At 34.5% G+C, this 24,804-nt stretch overlaps 1 protein-coding gene across 1 annotated transcript in view; it reads left to right on the top strand.

Moving 5' to 3' along the window:
• Positions 1–24,804, top strand: part of IL1RAPL2 (interleukin 1 receptor accessory protein like 2) — a 583,210-nt gene that overhangs the window by 496,061 nt on the left and 62,345 nt on the right. The window contains exon 6 of the mRNA XM_066357822.1: positions 6,449–6,578. Coding sequence (XP_066213919.1) covers positions 6,449–6,578 — 130 coding nt within the window. The remainder of the gene's footprint in view (positions 1–6,448; positions 6,579–24,804) is intronic.

The raw sequence follows: 24,804 nt of genomic DNA, 5'->3' as shown, positions 1-24,804 counted from the left end.
GAGTGCAGTAGTTACCAGGAAGAGGGGTTGGGAAGGATGGGCGTAAAGAGGGACAAATATATGGTGACAGAAATGATCTTACTTTGGGTGATGAGCACACAATACAATCAACAGTTCAAATGCTATAGAGATGTTTACCTGGAACCTATGCACTCTTATTGATCAGTGTCACCCCATTAAATTGAATTTTTCAAAAAAGAATTTTTTTAAATGTGTAAAGAAATTAAAAATGTTCTACCTTTCCACAGTTACCTGAAATTATTTCACATTAGATATATCACTATCTCTTTCTTTTAAAGTTGCACAAGAGCAATTATATGGATTTGAAATGCAAAACATAACTTCTTTGGGCTACTGGAGGCTTATTCATAGACCATTCAGTGATTAGTGATTTTGGTTTTGGAAAAACAAACATAATATATCTTAAATCCTGAATAGAACTAACATTATTTATGGTTGACCCTTGAACAATGCTTAGGAAAGTCCTGCCAGAGCAATTAGACAAGAAAGAGAAATAAAAATCATTTATATTGAAAAAGAGATAAAAAAAATTGTCCCTGTTTGTAGATGACATGACATTATATATGGAAAACCCTAAAGATAACATTTAAAACTGTTAGAACTTATAAAAAATTTAGTAAAGTTGCAGTATACAAAATCAATGTAGAAAAATCTGTTCTGTTTTCATACACTAATAATTAACTACTAGAAAGAGAAAATAAGAAGGCAATCCTTTTTACAATTTTATCAAAATAATAAAATACTTAGCTATAAATTTAACCAAAGAGGTAAAAGAACTGTACACTGGAAAATGTGAGATACTTGTTTAAAACATTGAAGAAGACACAAATAAATGGAAAGTTCATTAATTCTCATAGATTGGAAGAATTAATATTATTAAAATATCCATACTATCCAAAGCAATATAGAGATTCAATGAAATCCTACTAAAAGTTTGTCATTTATCACAGAAATAGAAAAATATCCTCCTAAGGTTTCTCTGAAACCACAAGAGACTAAAATAGCCAAAGCAATTTTGAAACACAAGAACAAAGCTGGAGGGATTATGCTTCCATATTTCAAACTATATGACAAAGTGATAGCAGCCAAAACAGTAAGGTATTGGCATAAGAGCCACATAGATAAATGTAACAGAATAAAGAATCGAGAAATAAACTTCCACATATATGTATGGTCAGTTAATTTATGGCAAAGGAGCAAAGAATAATGCAATAGAAAAGGACAGATTCTTTAATAAATTGCTTTAGGAAAACTATGCAGCCAAAAGCAAAAAAAAAAAAAAAAAAAAATATGTACTACTATCTTAAACCATATGCAAAAATTAACATGAAATGGAATAAAGACTTGAATGTAAAACCTGAAATTATGAAACTCCTACAAGGAAACATAGGCAGTCAGATCCTTGATATCAGTCTTGGCAATGATTTTTCAGATATAACTCCAAAACCAAAGGCAACAAAAGAAAAACAAGTAAGACTACATCTAACTAAAAAATTCTGCACAGCAAATGAAAATATTTAAAAAATGAACAGGCAACCTATTGAGTGGTAGAAAATATGTGATATGTGCAAATGATATGTTTGATAAATGGTTAATATCCAAAGCATAAAGAAGTCATGCAACACAATAGCAAAAGAACAAACATCCAATAAAAAATAAGCAGAAAATTTTAAAAAGAAAAAACCAAAACATTTTTCTAAAGAAGAAATTTTAGTTAATCAACAAACCCATGAAAAGATGTTCAACATCACTAAGCATAAGTAAAATGCAAATTAGTACAATGAGACAGCACCTCCACCTGTTACAATTAGCTATTATAAAAAGACAAGAAATAACAAATGTTGGTGAAAAGGGAACCCTTGTGCTCTCTTGGACATATAAATTGTTGCCACCACTATAGAGAACAGAATAGAGGTTTCTCAGAAAATTAAAAATGGAACTATTGTATGACCCAACAATTCTATTTCTGAATTATTTATCCAATGAAAACCAAAACACCAACTCAAAAAGATATATGTACTCCCACATTCATTGCAGCTTTATTTACAATAGCCAAGATATGGAAACAACTTAAGTGTTCATCGATGGATGCATAAATAAAAATGGATGGTCCTTGAGGGCATTATGCTAAGTGAATTAACTCTGAGTTATTTCACTTGCCATATGATCTCACTTATATGTGGAATCTTAAAAATAAAAAAGCTCATTAGATACAAAGAAGTTGAAGTAGAGATGGGAGAAAAGGTGAAGGAGGTCAAAGGTGTAAACTTTCGGCCTGACCTGTGGTGGCACAGTGGATAAAGTGTCGACCTGGAAATGCTGAGGTCGCCGGTTTGAAACCCTGGGCTTGCCTGGTCAAGGCACATATGGGAGTTGATGCTTCTGGCTCCTCCCTCCTTCTCTCTCTCTGTCTCTCTCTCCTCTCTCTCCCTCTCTGTCTCTCTCTCCTCTTTAAAAATGAATAAATAAAATAAAATTTTAAAAAAAGGTATAAACTTTCAGTTATAAAGGAAGTAAGTCATTGGGACATAATGTACAGAATGGTGACTATAGTTAATAAAACTATTGAATATATGAAAGTTAAGAGTAAATGTTAAAAGTTATTATCACAAGAAAAAATTAACTATGTATGGTGATAAATGTTAACTAGAATTAGTGTGGTGATCATTTTATAATATATATAAATATTGAATCATATGTTATATAGCTAAAACTAATATATGTGTCAATTTACCTCAGTAAAAAGCAAATAAAGGTGAGATGAATATTTTTGTACAAGTTTTTATTATGGACATAGGCTTTGATATGGAATTTTTGGATTACGTGGCATATATGCATGTTTAACTTTTTAAGAAACGGTTAATTTTAACTTCATAGAATTTCATTTAAATAGAATGTAAAGCATGCACTTTTTTGTTTGTATTCTTTAACTAAGCATAATTGTTTTGAAATCTCAAAATATTTATGTTGTTTTATATCAACACTTCATTCTTTCTCATACTGATTAATATTTTATTGTATGATGTAACAGATTGTCCATTCAAATGTTGATGATGATCATTTAGACTATTTCCATTTTTTTGTCTATTAAAAGTAAAGGTGTTATAAATGTTCATATACAAGTCTTTGTGTAGACATATGTTTTGTTGACTGTTTAGACCTTAGAAAGTGATAAAGCAAATATTAGTAATGCAGTTTAAACCTAAAAGAGAGTCATGTCTAAAGCTATTCACTTGTAAGAAACACAGAAAACTGAGAAACTCACAATGTTTTTCATATTTTGATAGACTTTGAACTACTATACTGTCCCCCTTAGATAAAAATGTTATCAATCATCTCTATTAGATGAATGGATTTTTTTTTTTTTTGTATTTTTCTGAAGCTGGATACGGGGAGGCAGTCAGACAGACTCCCACATGTGCCCGACTGGGATCCACCCGGCACACCCACCAGGGGGCGATGCTCTACCCATTGGGGTGTCGCTCTGTCACGACCAGAGCCACTCTAGCGCCTGGGGCAGAGGCCAAGGAGCCATCCCCAGTGCCCGGGCCATCTTTTTGCTCCAATGGAGCCTCGGCTGCGGGAGGGGAAGAGAGAAACAGAGAGGAAGGAGAGGGGGAAGGGTGGAGAAGCAGATGGGCACCTCTCCTGTGTGCCCTGGCCAGGAATCTAACCTGGGACTTCCGCACACCAGGCCGACGCTCTACCACTGAGCCAACCGTCCAGGGCCAGATGAATGGATATTAAACAACATAGGAATGACGAAAATTGTCTGCAGGAGAAACAATATAGTAGCAAACAGATGCTAATGATAGATAAGAGTGTTACATGCACATAGCCTAGATTTTAAAAATACCTGGATAGATTCTTTTTCAAGTTATTTGTCCAGTCCAACCAGAGATCTCTCACACACCTTTTGGAAGAGAAGATGCCTACTCCCTGGAACACATTGAGTCTCTCTATTTGGCACAATAGCTGGTCCTTTGGGGATATTCATCGGAGTGTGGCATATGGTGGTTGGATGGGTTTTGTTTTGGCCTTTGAGAAAAGCTTTCAAGATATTATTTCAGCATTTGTAGAAATTAAACTACTGCAATATCTGTCTCTTGCATTTATTTAACCAGAACTTGTCTGATGGGAGAGTACAAACATTCTTAGGATAAAGTGCAGCAATGTTTAGTACTCATTGTGTAATACCAAAGATAAGGAAGGCACTGTCATTTTTGATAGACCACCTTGAGGAAGCCCCTTGTTACACATTGGTATAATTGTCTTTCTTTATTAAAATCAAACTAGGCCTGAGCAGTCACATGCTGGATTCATTGGAAGGTTTTTATTTGTTTGTTTGTTTTGGGGGGTTTTTTTTGTGTGTGACAGAGACAGAGAGAGCAACAGTTAGAAACAGACAGACAGGAAGGGAGAGAGATGAGAAGCATCAATTCTTCATTGCGGCACTTTAGTTGTTCAACGATTGCTTTCTCATATGTACCTTGACTGGGGGGCTACAACAGACTGAGTGACCCCTTGCTCGAGCCACTGACCTTGGGCTCAAGCTGGTGAGCCTTGCTCAAGCCAGATGAGCCCGTGCTTAGACAGGCGACCTCAGGGTTTTGAACCTAGGTCCTCTGAGTCCCAGTCCAACGCTCTATCTACTGCACAATCATCTGGTCAGGCTGAAAGGTATTTTATTTGATATAATCTTTCAACATAGCCCAAAGGAATGACAACCAGAATTTTTATGTATAAATGTATATATTGGTAGTTTTTATCAATGGGGATTCCTTGTAATAATGTTTATTACAGTCTTTGGATTTTCTGCCACATGGTTTGACATTCCTTAATACCTTCAATTTCATGGAAATGATGAACAGTATTGCATAGAAAAGACCCTGTAATTTCATATATGCAAAATGATTTTATGAAAGGTTAGGTAATCTGCTCAGGGCCAGGTAGTCTGTTTTTCTTCACAATAGATCTAAAATTAAGATCCAAGTCTCCTCTTAGTCCAGTGTACTTTCCACTATATAAGGCTGCCTTTCATTATTATACATGTTTATATCACAAAGTGTGTGTTCAAAACAATAATGAATAATCTTGTTTCAGTTTTATTAGATTTTTACAACAGAAAAATGACATCAAAGCTTTTGACAATAATTAAGTAATCCTATTAACATGCTATTTTTTTCTAAGATATAGATTTGCACTGTAAGACTTGTATATTTGTAAACAAGTCACTTGTAAGTCCAGCTTCTCACCAGAGTCCACATGTTTATGAGGTTTTCTTAATTTCCACATTGTCTTATGTAGACCCCTATTCCCATTAAATTTTTTTCTTTGTAAAAATGGAACTCAAAAATGCCTTCTGCTAGTCATGGTGATTAAACAGAAAGGGTTCACAAGAAAGTAATTAGTCTTAGAACATTGAAGTTTCCATAAATTTAAGAACAGAATGAAAAATTTTCCATAGCTCAGAAAAGTTATAGGAACAAGACTACCATGTATTATACAAGGAAAAAACATATTTTTCAAATTGCATTATCTAGGGTTCCAACCATGGCAAAATTGCATGTTATAAGGAAAATGAAATACTATATTACAATTCATGAATTGGAGGATTCCTTTGTTAAAAATATCAAGATTGTGATCTCTGTATCATTCTTCTCTTACTAATCTATTTTGTAAGAAAAAAATAAAATCAATGCCAGCAAAAAAATAATAATTGCTTATGTGTTTTATAATAAATTTGCAACTTAAAAAGTTTTTAGCTACAGCCACAGAGGTGAATAATAAAAAAGTGCTTAGGTATTGGCTACAATTATTTAAGTACTGTTGGTGACACAAAAACTATAGAAGATATGATTAGACTGAGTTTTCCCTGCTTGTCCTTTTTATAGAAGTCTCTGTAATTAAAAGAAATTCTCCCTTTGGTTTATATTATTCATTTTTTAGAATAGATAGCCATAATCAACAATTTTCTCTATGAAATCTTAATAATAGTAGATAGTCTATTATGTGTTTTCTTACCAATCAAATATCAACCTATACTCTGGATAAATGTTAGCTTCTAAGACAATTCCAAATAAATAATAATTAACGTTCTCAACAAAGCATAAAAACAAAAGGGGATTCTTTCCATTTGATTCTTTTATATTAGTTCCAGGGAGGAAGTCAATAAACATTAGCTGTTTTAAAAACTGATTTTTTAACCTTCTGACTTTTAATAAAACTTGGTACTAAAATTTGCCAGAAGTCCTCGTAACATTCAATTTTTCTCATGTACATTGTGTGATTAGATGATTGGAAGAAGAATTTAAAATGGGTCACTTCTGAGTTTTCCCTTGAATGTTAAAAGTTCTTTTTTCTTTCTTTCTATCTTCCAGCAATAACCAGCATCCAGTTGCTCATTTCTTTTTCTTTGTCATTCTAGGTAAGCCTCTGAACATCCCTTGCAAAGCATTCTTTGGATTTAGTGGAGAGTCTGGACCAATGATCTACTGGATGAAAGGGGAGAAGTTCATTGAAGAACTGGCAGGTCACATTAGAGAAGGTGAAATAAGGTACAGAACTTGAATTGCCAATTTTTCTTTGCTGTCTTTGTGGTAAAGCAATGGAACATCTTAGAAGAGCTTCTTCCAGGGATTTTAATTGCAATTCCAAACCATTTCATTTTCTAAAAGCTGATTGGGTGGAGAGAGTGAGGCTGACTGCCTTAATGAATGACAATGTGTAAACCTCCAATATAAGTAGGTTTTCTCAGGTTCTAAGAATATGGCATGAGATGTAATGACCTTCTCAAAATTGCCTAAGCAAAATTCTCTAAGTTTCCAAAGCTTAGCTCACTGTTATACCTTCCAGTTACAGCAAAGAATCAAACCACTTAGCAAATGCTCCTTTTCTCCCTAGGAACAGACAACTTTCACATGTCATAGGTGTAAAGCTACTGTGGCAATAGCAAGCTAGTACTCACCAAAATAACTGTTGGTTTTTGTTGCATAGTGTTTTGGTTTTTTTTAGTACCAATACCAAATGCTCATACTGAAAGTTACTGATCTTTCAGGTTAGTGCCTCCCTGGACCTCTTTTCACTCTCTTGTTACATAGATACTTTCTTGGTGTACAAGCATCTATTTTGTTGGTTTTCTAATCCAATATTGCATGATATCATTTGTATAAATAAAGGATAAGTAATTTTTCTTTCCTCAGTCTGAGGTGGCCTTTGACTTCAGACATGGTAGCATATAATAAACATTTCTTATTCCTATAAGAATTGGAACCCTTTCCCCTCCAATCCTATTAAGAGTCATGTGGTGGAAACCAGTACAATATTGCAGTGTGACTAATGTCAAAATGTATTATTTCACCTTTTTATTGAATATATAATGGCATAAAAGGAACAAGTATACTTTACATTATTTACTATGATTATAATTTATAACAACTACCACAACAGTTTCTATCTATGTTTTGACTTAATAACTCCACTCTAAGGGTTTGTAATGTTGAGGGCCCATGAACCCCTGATAGCCTATGTAAAATAGTGACTATGTGAAGAAGGTACATAAAAATGTGCCTGATATAATTAGTCATTAAGGAAATTAAAATCAAACCCTGTGATAACACTTTATATTCACCAGGATTATAACAAGTGTTGGAAAGAATGTGGAGAAATCGACACCTCCATATAATATTGGTGAGAAAGCAAAATGGTGCAACAACTTTGGCTAACAATATGGCAGTTTCTCAAATGGTTAAACAGAGTTACTAGCAATTCCACTCTTAGATATATTAATAAAAGCAATCAAAACATACAACTTCATAAAACTTATACACAAAGATTTACAGAAACATTATTCATAACAGACAAAAAGTGGAAATAACTGAAATGCCCATAAACTGGTGAATGAATAAATAAAATGTTGTATATTTATACAATAAAATATTATTTATCCATAAGAGAATAAATGAAGTACTAATATAAACTATAACATGGATGAACATTGAAAACATTCAGTGAAAAAAGCCAGCGACAAAATATCACACATTATATTATTTCATTTATTATATGGAATGTCCAAAACAAGCAAATATATAGAGACAGAAAGTATATTAGTGGTTTCTTGGGGCTGGCAAAATAGAAGCATGAAGGTAGAAATTTAAAGTGTATTTTTTAGTTTTAGTGTGGTAGATACAATATAGCATAAGATGCACTGTTTAAAAGTCTACAATTCAATGAAATTGAATATATCCACAATGTTGTGCAACTGCCACTATCGAATCACAGAAAATTTTCATTGCCCAAAAAGGGAACCCTGTACCCATTAAATAGTCTGGGGCCTCTTTACACAGTAATGAAAATATTATAAAATTTCCTGTGCTGGTGGTTGCGCATATCTGTGAATGTACTAAAAAACAGCATTGTACATTTTTAATGGGTGAATTGCATGGAATGTAAGTTATACCTCAATAAAGATATTTGAAGAAATTTTTCATTTAATGCCTAGCACAAAAAGATGTTCAAAAAAAATAAACAATATAGCATTTGAAAATAGGTCTTAACTATTAGTTTCCACTTAAACATTATTTCCTAATTAGTGACACTATCAACCAATTTCATGTTAAGGTTTATGAAATTAATGTGACTGAATTTTTAAAATTATTTTTAATTATATTTTTATTAAATGTATTGGGGTGACTGGTTAATATGATCATATAGGTTTCAAGTGTATATTTATATGATATATGAACTATAAATGTCATTGTGTTTCCACCACCCAAAGTCAAATCACCTTGCATAATTATGTATTTGAAGCCCCCTTTACACTTTATGACTGTACCACCCTCTTTCCTCTGGTTGTAACCATACTGTTTTCTGTGTCTATGAGTTTCCACTTTATATTCCACATATGAGTGAAATCATATGGTTTTTAGCTTTCTGTGGATTACTTGTTTCACTTAGCATAATATTCTCAAGGTCCATCCATGTTGTCAAAAATGACAGTATTTCATCCTTTTTATACCTGAGTAGTATTCTATAGTATATATGTACCACATCCCCTTTTCCCTTTAACTTGATTTCTGATTACTTTTTCCCTTTTTTATTGAATTCATTTGGCTGACATTAGCAAAAAAAATTATACAGGTTTTAGGTTCACAATTCTACAACATATTATCTGTACACTATTGTTTGTGTTCACCACTCCAAGTCAAGTCTCCATCCATCACCACATCTTCTTTATTCAATCCTCTATCAAAGGACACTTTGGTTCTCTCCATTTCTAGAAGCTATATGTTTAGAATTATTTTCAATGTATCTGCTTAAAAAGTTCTTTAAGGGCTATCTTCCCTATTCAGCAAAAGAAACTGGTATTCAGAGGGGCAAATGGTAGGTACAATGGTACATAGTAGCAAAATTTCCAATACTAAAAAGCTCAGAGGTACGTTTCTTAATCAAAGGTAGTATTTATATGAGCCGGAGACAATTATTTCCTTTTTCCTGTACATGACTGACTAAAGTTGGCAAAATAAAGTTTTGTTGAGGTATAATTGACATACATTAAACAGCACACAAGTTAAAGTGTATAGTCCGTATATGCCTGTGAGACCATCACATAATCAAAATAGTGAATATGTCAGTCATCCACACATTTCTTGGTCCACTTTTCATCCCTCACTCTTGCCTTTCTTTCACAACACTGACCTTTCTGTCACTATAAATAAATTTGCATTTTCTAGAGATTTGTATAAATAAAATCATACAGGTTGCATATTTTTAAATCTGCATTGTTTTACTTAAAGCAATTATTTAAGATTCATCTATCTTACTATATGTATAAATAGTTCATTCTTTTTTATTGCTGAGTAGTATTTGAATATATGGATATAGACCACTTGGTTATTCATTCAATTGTTGTTGGACATTTAGGTTGTTCACAGTTAGAGGGCTATTACAGATGTGAACCTGAAAAGAACAATTCATTTGATGTGAATTCTATGAAATAATTTATCACTGGAATAACTTCCCCATGGTTAACCAAGGGCTCAAATTTTATTTAAAAAGCCTAGAAACCGTTTGCTGAGAATGTTTCTCACTTGCTTTGTATACCGGGTAGAACCTCATATTGAACTCTGTTTCCTTCACTAGCTCAGCTCACTCGAGCTATGCGACTCAACTATTATAAGAGAAAGCCTGATTCTGTCTTTCTACCAAGAACTGAGGCCTCTCCATCCAACCAGAACAGCACAATTTGGATACCTCACTAAATTTAAAAAGGACTTAATTGGGAAGTTGGGTGGGAGATTTCATAACAAAAGGCAGCCTCGCTTTTATTTCAATGGAACACAATCTTAGTTTCTACCTGGACTTGTGTCTCCCTGGCTGTAGATATTTTACTTAAATAAATGCTTATGGTTATTTATTAAAATATAAATTTAATTTTGGTTTACACAGATAAGCTGTTGTGAGCATTCATATATTTATATTTGTATGTACATATATATTTATTTTCTTAGGATGATAACTAGACAGGGAGATGCTGGATTATTTAGCAGGTATGCATTTGACTGTTTTAGTTCCCTTTTTAGATTCTTTTGAATACATACTTTATTTTTTAATAATAATTTTTGATTTACTAAAAAATTATGAAGGTAGTATCTTAGTCACCTTGGGCTGCTATATCAAAAATCCCATTATCTGGGTGGTTTAAAAGGTACATTTAATTCTCACAGTTCTGGAGACTGGGAAGTCTGAGATCAAGGAACCATCAGATTCAATGGCTGAAAAATGACCACATCCTGATTCATAGTTGGTAGTCTTCTCACTGTACCTTCACATATTCTCACAGAGTAGAAGAGAGATTTTTCTCTGGAATCTTTTTTATTATAAAGGCATAGATGCTACCCATTAGAGCTTGGCTCTCATGATTTAAATCACCTCCCAAAAGCTTCACCTCCTAATACCTCACATTAAGGGTCAGGGTTTGAACATATGAAGAAGGGTAGGAGCAAATATTCAGTATAGAGCAGTGGTTTTTAACCTTTTCACACTTGGGGACGGGTGAAAAGAAGAAAATTATTTTGGGGATTACTAAGGCAGAAATAAAAACGATTATTAGTGTTTTGTGCATTATCTTTTAATTTTAATACTCTAAAATAAAAACTTCCTAAATTAGCCAGATGAACACTAATAAGTATATAACTAGAATACAACTGAAATTTCTACAGATCAATATTTAATTCAAGTAATACTAGTGCAAATTTGGCTGTTTCTTTTTTGCAAGAATACTTGATACTGAGGGTGCAGTTTAGTTTTCAAGAGATGAGGCACTGCATTAACATCCATTCAGTTTCTCTGTTTGGTTTTTATTAGTAGTAGGGTCAAAAAAAGTGTTTTCACACAAGTATTAGGAAATTTGATTAAGATTTTAATAGCTTTGTAACCAAGAAATGGATATTCTTCTTCCAGTGGTATGTCAAATTGTGACCATGATTGCATGATTGCATTTTATGTTTGAACAGCAGAGTGATATCAGAATATAAGTCTATCAGTTTTTCTTTCTCATAATAACTAAAGGGACAGGAGTTTATACATTCCATGAATGGGTTAGTGATCCAAAGATTACCATTATGGAGATCCTCATTTTCAGGGTAATAATGGTCAAAGTTTTGAACTAACATGTTTAAATGTTAACTCATTATATTAAATATGAATTTCCAGTTGATGTTTGCAGCAATCAAAAATCTTTGGAAAAGTAAGGAAATTTCTACATTTTCTTCTTTTATGCAACTTTCCCAAAGAACAAGTTTTTTGGGTTTTTTTTAATGCATCTTAATATAGAAATGTTTGTGCTAAATCCCTGAAAAATCTTCAGTTCATTTAAGAAGTTGAATATATCCACCATGCATACAAGCTTGGCCATACATTTTTTTATCCAACAAAAACTCTACTAATGCAGAGTTTTGCTCTTACAGAAACTGTTTCAATTCTCAGCTCAAAGAGCCATGAAAGAACCCTTCCTCTTAAGAGCCACTTCATTTCTGTATAAAGAAGGAGATGTTGGTTGTTTGTGAATCTATGCTTTTACATAGTGTCAGGAACAGTCTGGAGATCAAACATCAACTACAAATATCATTGACAATCTTCACTGCGTCATTCAACACTATGTTTAATTCAAGGAAGGGTTTATTTGCAACTAAATGCTGCCAGTGAATCATACAGTGTGTGGATAACATTTCTGTGTGTGCAATGTTTTTTATTTTCACAGCTACCCCTGAGTGATGTCCAACCATGCTCATAGCTCAATCCATACACACTCTGATGCACTTTCCCCATTCTAAGCCCTCTACTTGAAAATCTCATTAAGAGCATTACCAGCAAATACCTCTGAACTAGTGATCCAACCAAGTAAATCGTGACAAGAGCTGTTCTTCCCTGAAGTCTTTGTCATCAGTATACATCATGAAGCAAAGTAGAATAACATGGTTACTTACATCAGTTAATTAATCAAGTTGAAAGGCAAAATATTTTTATTTCTTTATCCCATATACAATTTGCTCTTCAAAATCATTGGCCTTATCAACAATTTTTCTCAGAACAATATTGTCCAAACGTGGTATAGCTTTAAGGTTATTTTTTTTCTTTTTTAAAATTAATTTATTTTTATTTATACAATCAAATTCAACAGGGTGATATTGAGCAGTCAGAGTACATAGATTTAGAAAAAAAACATATCCATATCATTTGGACATTTGATTATGTTGTATACCCATCACCAAAATTCAAATCATCCTCAGTCACCTTATATTTGTTTCTCTTTATGCCCCTCCCTTCCTCTGCTCCCCTCCCTCGCCTCCCTTCCCTTCTCCCTGGTAACCACTCCACTGTTATCTATGTTCCATAAGTCTCAATTTTGTGTCCTACCTATGTATGGAACCATATAGTTCTTAATTTTTTCTGATTTACTTATTTCACACAGTATAATGTTATCAAGTTTCATCCATGTTGTTGTAAATGTCACTATGCCATAATTTCTTATGGCTGAGTATTATTCTATTGTATATATGTACCACATCTTCTTTATCCAATCCTCTATTGAAGAGCATTTCAGTTGTTTCCATGTCTTGGCCACCATGAACAATGCTGCTATAAACATCCTTTTATGTTTAAAACACTCAACGAAATAGGTAAAGAAGAAAAATATCTCAACATAATAAAGGCCATTTATGAGAAACCATCAGCTAATATCATACTAAGTGGTAAAAAACGAAAACTTTTCTTCTAAAATCAGGAACAAGACAAGGCTGCCCACTCTTTCCAATCCTATTCAACATAGGGCTGAAAGTTCTAGCCAGAGCAATCAGACAAGAGAAAGAAATAAAAGGCATTCATATTGGGAAAGAAGAAGTAAAAGTTTCGTGTTTTGCAGATGATATGTATATAGAAAACCCCAAAGACTCCACAGAAAAACAATTAGAAACAATAAACCAATATAGTAAGGTTGCAGGAAACAAAATTAATATACAGAAATCTATTGCTTTCTTATATGCCAACAATGCAACTTCAGAAAATGAACTAAAAAAAATAATCCCTTTTATACTTGCAACAACAACAAAAAATACCTGGGAATAAATATAACAAAGAATGTAAAAGACCTATATCCTGAAAACTACAAAGCATTGTTAAAGGAAATTTTTTTTATTAATTAATTAATTTATTTATTTTTAATGGGGTAACATCAGTAAATCAAGATACATATATTCAAAGATAACATATCCAGGTTATCTTGTCATTCAATTATGTTGCATACCCATCACCCAAAGTCAGATTGTCCTGTCACCCTCTATCTAGTTCTCTTTGTGCCCCTCCCCCTCCCCCTTCCCTCTCCCTCTCCCTCCTCTCCCCGTAACCACCACACTCTTATCAACGTCTCTTGGTTTCACTTTTATGTCCCATCTACGTATGGAATAATGCAGTTCCTGGTTTTTTCTGATTTACTTATTTCACTCCGTAAATAATGTCAAGATCCCACCATTTTGCTATAAATGATCCGATGTCATCATTTCTTATGGCTGAGTAGTATTCCATAGTGTATATGTGCCACATCTTCTTTATACAGTCATCTATTGATGGGCTTTTTGGTTGTTTCCATGTCCTGGCCACTGTGAACAATGCTGCAATGAACATGAGACTGCATGTGTCTTTACGCATCAATGTTTCTGAGTTTTTGGGGTATATACCCAGTAGAGGGATTGCTGGGTCATAAGGTAGTTCTATTTTCAGTTTTTTGAGGAACCACCATACTTTCTTCCATAATGGTTGTACTACTTTACATTCCCACCAACAGTGGATGAGGGTTCCTTTTTCTCCACAACCTCTCCAACATTTGCTATTACCTGTCTTGTTAATAATAGCTAATCTAACAGGTGTGAGGTGGTATCTCATTGCAGTTTTAATTTGCATTTCTCTAATAACTAAAGAAGATGAGCATCTTTTCATATATCTGTTGGCCATTTGTACTTCCTCCTGGGAGAAGTGTCTGTTCATATCCTCTTCCCATTTTTTTATTGGATTGTTTGTTTGTTTGTTGTTGAGTTTTATGAGTTCTTTGTATATTTTGGATATTAGGCCCTTATCTGAGCTGTTGTTTGAAAATATCATTTCCCATTTAGTTGGCTTTCTGTTTATTTTGTTATCAGTTTCTCTTGCTGAGCAAAAACTTCTTAGTCTGATGTAGTCCCATTCATTAATTTTTGCTTTCACTTCTCTTGCCTGTGGAGTCAAATTCATAAAATGCTCTTTAAAGCCCAGGTCCATGAGTTTAGTACTTATGTCTTCTTCTATGTACTTAATTGTTTCAGGTCTTATGTTTAGATCTTTGATCCATTTTGAGTTAATTTTAGTACAGGGGGACAAACTGTAGCCCAGTTTCACTCTTTTGCATGTGGCTTTCCAGTTTTCCCAGCACCATTTGTTGAAGAGTCTTTCTTTTCTCCATTGTGTGTTGTTGGCCCCTTTATCAAAAATTATTTGACTGTATATATGTGGTTTTATTTCTGGGCTTTCTATTCTGTTCCATTGGTCTGAGTGTCTATTTTTCTGCCAATACCATGCTGTTTTGATTGTCGTGGCCCTATAATAGAGTTTGAAGTCAGGTATTGAAATGCCCCCAGCTTCATTCCTTTTCTTTAGGATTGCTTTGGCTATTCAGGGCTTTTTATAGTTCCATATAAATCTAATTATTTTTTTTAAAGAAATTAAAGGAAATTTAAAAAGACACAACGAAATGGAGAAATACTTCTTGTTCTTAGATAGGAAGAACAAATATAGTTAAAATGACCATATTACCAAAGGCAATATACAAATTTAATGCAATTTCCATCAAAATTCTAATGTCATTTATTAAAAACATGGAATAAAAAATCATCAGGTTTATATGGAATCATAAAAAACCCTGAATAATCAAAGCTTCAAGTTTTGGTGCAGCTTGAGGATGCAAAATTTCCCAAGTGACATCTAAGATGCAAGATTGTAGTAATTCTTCACTAATAGTAAACTTTTGTTTTTCATTTTTAGTATTTGAAGGACAGCTAAATAAGATGCTCAATGTAGGAATTTGTCACGAGTCATTTTCTTCACTTGAATTTTCTGACTTTTCATTTGATTGCGTAACCTTTAAAAAACTGCAGTGGCTTGTCAATATGATTGCTATGCTTTGAATGCAAATGATGAGTCAGTTTGGAAGGTTTCATTGCATCATTTGAGAGAACTTCAGACATACAATACTCAAGGGCTATGGCGATCATTCACTACCAGGTGTTACAGTGAAATTAAGTTTTAAATATTCCTTATCCTACTGCTTAACAAATTTTTTCTTTACCTTTTTGTTCCTGTTGTAAATAATAAATTATCAATACACTTTCTCACTGTTTCTTTTAAACTTAAAGCACTAGTACTTGTTTATTTTCAGTGCCATTACTATTCTTTTGACTATTATTTTTGCTTTTGATGAAGGTTAGAATGTTTTTGTTTATTTTTATGTTTATTTTGTATGGTTTAAAATTTACAGCACAGTGATACTAAAATACACATTTTTTTTGCCTATATTGACACATTCTAAACATGAGAATAAATGCACAACTATTTGTACAAGTGTGAAAAAATACCATTGAGCCCTGGCCAGTTGGTTCAGTGGTAGAGCGCCTGCACAGTGTATGGATGTCCCAAGTTCAATTCCCAGTCAGGGCACACAGGAGAAGCACCCATCTGCCTCTCCACCTCTCCCCCTCTCACTTCTTTCTCTCTCTCTCTCTCTCTCTCTCTCTCTCTCTCTCTCTCTCTCTTTATCCCCTCCTGCACCCATGGCTCTATTAAAGTGAGTTGGCCCAGGCACTGAGGATGGCTTTATGGCCTCCACATCAGGTGCTAAAAAATGGCTCCAGTTGCAATAGAACAAGGGCACCAGATGGGAAGAGCATGCCACCCTAGTGGGCTTGCCCCGTGGAAGTCTGACTCTGCCTCCCCTTCTCTCACTAAATTAAAAAAAAATACCATTGAGAGATGGAGGGAACTGGAAATAGAAACATGCAACAGATTAAATTTTATCATACTGCGCACAATAGTGCATTACAGTGCAAGCTGATACTTGGTTTCTGAATGTCACTTGTTACCAAGCATTGAATCCTACATAAGTTTGCCCGAACACTATTTGTGCAAGCATGAAAAAGTGAACTACAGAGGGGGTGGGAGTTAGAGACAGCACATAAGCTAGCTGGCTGGAAACAGTAACCACAATAATAAAGTTTTGTCTTACCATGCATAACAGTACAACACTGTACAAGCTGGTGCTTGATTTCTGAACTCCGCATGGACGATGCATTAAATACTACATAGGTGCATCCAAATATTTTTTATCTAATGCACATGATTTGTAAGTGTTCTGCACCGTTCCAAAGTTTCTTCAGCCTGACCAGGCAGTGGAGCAATGAATAGAGCATGAGACTGGGATGAGAAGGACCCAGGTTCAAAACTCCAAGGTTGCCGGCTTGATCACAGGCTCACCAGCTTGAGCTCATATTTTGGTTATATTTTATTTTAAATTATGTTTATTACTTTATTATTTTTATTGAATTTACTAGTTATATTTTACTACCATTTAATTTTTTTTTTAGTTTATTCATTTGAGAGAGAGAGAGAGAGGGAAAGAGAAGAGGGGGAGGAGCAGGAAGCATCAATTCTCATATGTGCCCGGACCAGGCAAGCCTGGGGTTTTGAACTGGTGACCTCAGCATTCCAGGTTGACAGTTTACCCTCTGAGCTACCACAGGTCAGGCCTATCTTACCATTTTAAAGTCATCACAACAAGCTGCTCTCTACAAGCTCTATTATGTCTTTTCAGAGAACTCAAATAATTATTTGGAGGAGACCCAGTGAAAATCATCATTAGGAGAGAACTTCTTAATTTATGACCCTCTGTTAAAACTCAATGGCAAAGACTTCCAAAGTGGTATAAGAGAGTTCATGAAAATGATAGTCTTTGGTTGTAAACAATGTAAGAAGGACAACCAAGGCCCATACCTTTACAGAATTTCCTCTTTATTAATCTTACTAGAATCTTGGCAACTTAAAAGAATAAATAATGTGGTAGTGAGTATTCCACAGTGCTAGTGAAAAATGTCAGAGACATTGACCAATTCTATTGAACAAGAAATAATATCTTTTAAGCTTGCCTGCAAGGCTGTGAATTGCATCTGATTGTGGAAGGGAATCGCATGAATTTAAATGCAATTGTTTTGCCCCAATGAAAAGTAACATTTGGATTACACATTTCATTTCACAAATCTCCTTATCAATATCTAATGTGTTTTTTTCTCAAGAAATACCATAAAGCAGTTTACCAAATCTTTTAAAATTCTTGATCTGAAAAACATATTCAATTTTTCTTGAGGTTTTTCAGGTAAGCTCCTTAAAATGCAAATAATTTCATTTACTTTCAATTAGCAAAAGGCTGCAAGTTGAATATGGGCTTTGGTTTTATTTTTGGTTTTCTTATTCTTGCTCCATCACTTTCTGCCCTTCTGTTTCCATCTCTTTACCTCAACATTCTCTCCATGAATGAGTGAAATGCTCTTAACAAAAGAGGAGATGTGATATAGGTATGAAAAGATTGTATTTTTTGAAATAAAGTGAGTTAATCTTTAGACTTTAAATAACCTTTTAATAACTCACCAATTTTTAAAAATAGATGGAGCTGTGAACATGTTTGTTATAGTTTGTTCTCAAAGTATAAAGGAAATTATTGGAGCTACAGGCAGGTTGAAGCAAAATGATGGGCTCTTTTTGACAACTTGCCACCAAACTTTTTCAGTGCCTTAGAGCACCCACCTGTTCTGGCATTCCCAAAATAAAGCAACACACACACACACACACACACACACACACACACACACACACACACACACATACACACACCATGTCTTTCCTCCTCCAAAACTCATCCTGCTGGAAGAAGAAACACTGATCAATCATTTTGACTTGATTTAAATAAGTTTCAAATCTCATCATGCCTGTCTATGAATGTAGATTTTGTAAGTCACAAGAAGCCATCAGTGGAAAAGTCAACACATAAGCATAGTGTTTTACTTTTGGGCAGTGTTAATTGTCACTTCTCTGAAGGAGGATTTTTGGAAGAGTGGTGATTCTACTGTTCACAATTTAATTTCCACAGTGGGTCTTAAAGTTGACCTAGGCATAAAATATTTCAAATCTACTTAAGAAATATTTGTTATATATCTATTTAGTAAACATACTTTTAAGATGGCTATTCTCAAATATGGTGTCTTGTATAGTAAGCTTCTCTAGATTGGAACCTATAATTAGTAAATAAAAATAATGATTCCACTTCATATTTTTATACTACACAGTTGATAGCAAATTGTGGCATCCTAAATTACATTAAGATTTTCATGATAGTTGTCTGAGATAAATAGATTCATACTATTTTACAGATAAAGAATCCTGAATTTTAGAGACTTGGGCAGTTTGTTCACAATTCTATTGGATCTAGATTGAATTCATCAAAACACAACTAGTAACCAAGAAACAAGAGAGATCTCAAGCAAACAATCCAACATCATATCTAAAAGAACTAGAAAAAGAAGAAGAAAGGCAAACCAAAGTCAGTAGAAGAGAGAAAATAGTAAAAATTAGAGCAGAACTAAATGAAATAGAAAACAATAATAAGAAAAAAAAAAGCTAGAGAGCCTAAACAGGCAGTGGTGCAGTGGATAGAGTGTCAGACTGGAACGCAGAGGATCCAGGTTCAAAACCTCAAGGTCACCGACTTGAGCGCAGGCTCATCTGGTTTGAGCAAGGCTCACCAGCTTGAGCCCAAGGTTGCTAGTTTGAGCAAGGGGTCACTCGATCTGCTGTAGCCCCTCTGTCAAGGCACATATGAGAAAGCAATCAATGAACAACTAAGGTGCCACAAAGAAGAATTGATGCTTCTCATCTCTCTCCCTTCCTGTCTGTCTATCCCTATCTGTCCATCTCTCTGTCTTTCCCTGTCTCTGTCACCAAACAAAAAAAAATTAGGAGTATCCATAGACTTTGAAATATACATTTACAAATCATCTAAGTCCACTTTCGAATAATACTGTACTGCTTCACAGTCAGTGCAGGTACCTTATAACAGAGTATTCTCAAATCCTCCTGCATTGCATCTTTTATATCGTTAATTTTACTTACCCTTACACTGCAAACACAAATATATTGATGCTGGCCCTGGCTGGTTGGCTTAGTGATAGAGCATTGGCCCAGCATATGGATGTCCTGGGTTTGATTCCCAGGGCACACAGGAAAAGCACCCATCTGCTTCTCCACCCCTCTCCCTCTCACTTCTCTCTCTTGTCTCTTCCTGAAGCCATGGATCGATTTGAAAGAGTTGGCCCCAGGCACTGAAGATGGTTCCATGGCCTCCACCTCACATGCTAAAAAGAGCTCAGTTGCCAAATAATGGAGCAATGCCCCAGATGGGCAGAGCATTACCTCCTAGAGGGCTTGCCAGATGGATCCCAGTTGGGGCACATACAGGAGTCTGTCTCTCTGCCTCCCCTCCTCTCACTAAATAAAATACATACATATGTGTGTATGCTATTCTTGTCACGTTTTTAACTAAAGTTAAAGAACAATTGAAAAATAAAATTGTATAATTTAAAGTATACAATATGATGATTTGATATATATATATATATATTGAAGAATTGTTACCAAGATCAAGATAATACATTCATCACCTCTCATAGTTAACCTAATTAATTCTTTTTTTAATGTGGTAAGAATGTCAAGATATACTCATACCAACTTCCAAGTATACCATATATTATTAATAATAGTCAGTGTGCTATATATAAGATCCTCAGAACATTTTGTTTTGTTTTGTTTTGTATTTTTCTTAAGTGAGAACCTGGGAGGCACAGACTCCTGCATATGCCTGACTGGGATCTACCTGGCAAACCCACTGGAGGGTGATGCTCTGCCCATCTGGGGCACTGCTCGTTTCAACCAGAGCCATTTTAGTGCCTGAGGCAAGGCCATGGAGCCATCCTCAGCACCTGGGTCAACTTGCTCCAGTGCAGCCTTGGCTGCTGGAGGGGAAGAGAGAGATAGAGAGAAGTGAGAGGGGGAAGGGTGGAGAAGCACATGGGTGCTTCTCCTGTGTGCCCTGACCAGGATCGAACCCAGTACTTCTACACACCAGGATGATGCCCTACCACTGAGCCAGCCAGCCAGGGCCCAGAACTTTTTATAACTTCTAGTATTGCCAATATTATTTTAAATAAACTCTTACCTATGAGATCAATTGTGTATAGAAATACAATGTTTTATCTTCATTTATTATTTCTCTAACAATTTTTTCATTATTTAGATAAAAATTTCTTACCTATATTATTTTCATATTCTCTTAAAAACTTCTTTTAGCATTCCTTGTAAGCCAGGTCTACTGGAAATAATTCCCTCAGTGTTTTGTTTTGTTAGAAAGTCTGTATATCTCTTTTACTTTTAAGGGTAATTTAAATAGATGCTGTATTCTAATTTGGTGCTTGTTTTATTTAATATTAAATATTTTACCCCATTTTATTCTTGCTTAATTGATTTCTAAAGAGAAATATGATGTATTACTGATTCTTGATCCTCTATAGGTAATTTTTTTTCCTTCTGGATTCATTCAAGATTTTCTCTTTTTTTTCTGATTCTCTGCAGTTAGAATATGGTATATCAAGGTAATTTTTTTTAGTATTCATTCTGCTTAATATTCTCTTAGCTTTTTGCATCTGTGGTTTGGTATCTTTTCTTAACTTTGGACAATTCTCAACTATTAACATTCACACATATTTATTATTTATTTGTCTCTTCTCTTTTTACTATTTCTATGACATGTATGATCCTCTAATAATTATCCATCAGGTGCTTGGATATTTTGTTTCAGTTTTTTATGGTTTTCTCTTTTTTTATTCCAGTTCAGGGTGTTTCTATTGACATAATTTCACAATCACTTGATTTTTAGCCATGTACAGTCTACTGATGAGCCCATGAAAGGCATTCTTTATTTCTGTTGCTATGTTTTGATTTCTTACATTTCCTTCTACTCTTTCCTAGAGTTTCCATCTTTCTAATTACATTACCTATTAGTTGATAAATCTTGTTCACTTTTCCATTAGAGCCCTTGACATATTCATTATAATTATTGTATATTCCCAGTATAACACTTCTAATATTTGTGCTATATCTGAATATGATTTTGATACTTGAATTATCTCTTCATATTTTTTTTCTTGGCTTTTTAACATGCCTTCTATTTGTGTTGTTATTTTTTGTTGTTGAAAGCAACATATAATGTGTCAAGTAAAAGATGGATAATACACCTTTAGTGTGACATTTTATGTTTATATGGCTAGGAGTTAAGCTGTGCCCACTGTTTGCTGTAGTTGCTGGTATAAGAGGCTAAAATTTTCTAGAAAGTACTTGTTTATATTCCCATTGTTTTAGGAGATTTCCTAGAGATTGCTTCTTAAATAGAGTCTGAGATTTGCAGTTCTTTCAGCTTGAAAGCCCTTGTTATCATAACAAAGCCTGATAGATGTGGTGGAAAGCATACTATTTTTCTATGGTAAAGTTTCAGTCTTTCAGTTAGCCTGTGCTTATAGGCTGTAACCTTCACAAGTACTTCTCGGCTTTCCTCCACTTCTTAGGTGAGACAGGAAACCTTGAGAAGGCTAGAATTGGGCATTTTCCTTCCTTCAGGTAAACTTGATTTGGTAAAACCAAAGTCTTTTAGGCTCTTGTGAAGAGTTTCCTTAAAGGCAGGAGGACAGAGTTCTCTTTGTTTATTTCAAGATAGTTGCCTTTTCTCTTCCCCTACCAGAGGAATAAGGGAAGCTTTCTCTGATCTTCACCCTGAGACCCAAGAAACAAAACTCACGAAAGCATGGAGCACTTTTACAATTCAATCTCATGGACTAACTCTCAAGTATTTGGGTATACATTGACTCATCAATTACAGTTTAAGTGTTTCTATTGCTAATGGCTGCTGCTCCTGGCTTTCTGCTCCAGGACACTGCAATTCTCAGAATTTGCTTCTAAATTGCTTCTAGCTTGCATTCAGCTTCAAGTTTTAGGGTCAGGAGTTTGGCCTATGACCTCAACTTTCTGATAAACTTAAGAAGAGTTGTTAATTTTTATTTTGTTCATAATTTTTCTTGTTTTATAGAAGAGAATGACAACTTTTGAGCTTTTTCTAGTGTTTCTTTTAATCATGGGTGTTAACTACATTAAGCTTTTATAGGTAGTGACATCTGTCACCTGAATTTATTTCCTTTTTTATTTTCTCAGTGTTCACTTTTACATATAACTTGTCTTCAATGTTAATCCTTGGAATGAGTTATCTGTAGTTATTTGTAATATATCCCAGATCCCCTCATTTGTATCCTTCATTTTAAAACCAGTCTCTTCAGTGTGTCTGCTTCACAATTCTCCAATAACCTTCTTCTATATTCCCTCCTTAGAAAACTCTCCCTTTTTTTGTCTAGTCAAAGTATTCTCATGCTTTTAATAGCTAATTTAGTAAATAATAGTGTTTACTTTCTTTGAAATCCCATTGCAAGCATGACGATACCACTCTGCGTTACCTCATTTTGTCTGTATATTTTTAACTGTGCAGATACTGTTTTATTGTTAAATTTTTTTATTGTATTTTTCTGAAGTGAGAAGTGGGGAGGCAGAGAGACAGACTCACACTGCACCCAACCAGGATCCACTTGACATGCCCACCAGGGGGCGATGCTCTGCCCATCTGGACCTTTTCTCCATTGCAACCAGAGCCATTCTAGTGCCTGAGGCTGAGGTCATGGAGCCATCCTCAGCACCCGGGCCAACTTTACTGCAATGGAGCCTTGGCTGCCAGAGAAGAAGAGAGAGATAGAGAGGAAGGAGAGGGGGAAGGGTGGAGAAGCATATGGGCACTCTCCTGTGTGCCCTGGCCAGGAATTGAACTTGGGACTTCCACAAACCAGGCCATTGCTCTACTGCTGAGCTAGCTGGCCAGGGCTATTGTTAAATTTTAATGTGTATTTGGAGTAGAGACCTGGTCTTTTAATGATTATGTTTCTCTTAAATCAAATATATAGCTCACAGCTAAGCACTTATTAGGGAATTGATAAAAAATCATTGATACATTGTTCTATATCAATATTTGCTAGGAAATTGTGACTGCTCTGCAGAATTATTTGTAGACATAAACATCAACTTGCCCTTTAATTACAAACAAAGCAGGTTACCCCTAGATTTTTAAGAGTTGATAATTAAGACACCTCATTTATATTAATAGACAGATGAAGGATCATTTTTCAAATCCTCTCTCCAGATTCTTTTTGCAGCCTGTAAAGAGCTGTTTTTGGAAACTGTATTAGAAATGAAGACTGGTCTAGAGAGACAGGATCAGCTTTCTGCCTCATGCCTGGCAGAGGCTGTGGCTGCCCTACATGTGAAGCTGTAAATCAAATTTAATTCAGTATGCTTTAGTAGTTCCTACACTAAAGGGGATTCTTCCATGACAAGTTACACAGAATTAAAAGAACTGATTTATCCATAACAAAGAGAAAATGGAAAGAGTCAAATTCAACATAAACTGTGAAGACTATAAATTATCATTTTTTCATTGATTTGATATATTTTGGGAGAGAAGAAAGAGAGGAAAACCAACAAGGAAGAGAAAAATAATAGATAGATACTTGTTTGTGTCAGTAGCAGCACATCAGTGTAAAGGGCAAGAGGAGATTTACTTCAGTTATAAACTCCAGAATCATCAACTCTCAGATATGTATATTATTGGAAATGAATAAAAACAGGGTTAATTTTAAAAGCATATCTATTTGCAATATAATCTGGATTTCAGATTTCATATGGAACAGTCTTAAATTCTAGGAACTGTCTTCTACTAACCCAAGTTTAAGACCTTTCTTCTTTTGGAAGACAGCCAAAGAGATTAACCCAAGCCAATTTTTAAGTATGAACAAATGTAAATACAGATATTTCTGGAGGAGCCAAGATGTAAAAAATCTACCTTTGGATAATGAATTGTTGATGTTTAATAATATTCCTTTGCATGAGCATAGTGCTATTTACTTTTAAATCACTTTAACTTATTTACTCCCCCCAACAAAGTTAAGGTAAATATGGTAGGCATTTTTCCCAATTTAAAGGTGAGTAAAATAAGGCCCACTGAATTAATGACTT

Source organism: Saccopteryx leptura, chromosome X, assembly GCF_036850995.1.
Source record: "Saccopteryx leptura isolate mSacLep1 chromosome X, mSacLep1_pri_phased_curated, whole genome shotgun sequence".
Taxonomy (NCBI): Eukaryota; Metazoa; Chordata; class Mammalia; order Chiroptera; family Emballonuridae; genus Saccopteryx; species Saccopteryx leptura.
The sequence above is the reverse complement of the archived record's forward strand: the minus strand, read 5'-3'. Positions and strand labels throughout refer to the sequence as shown.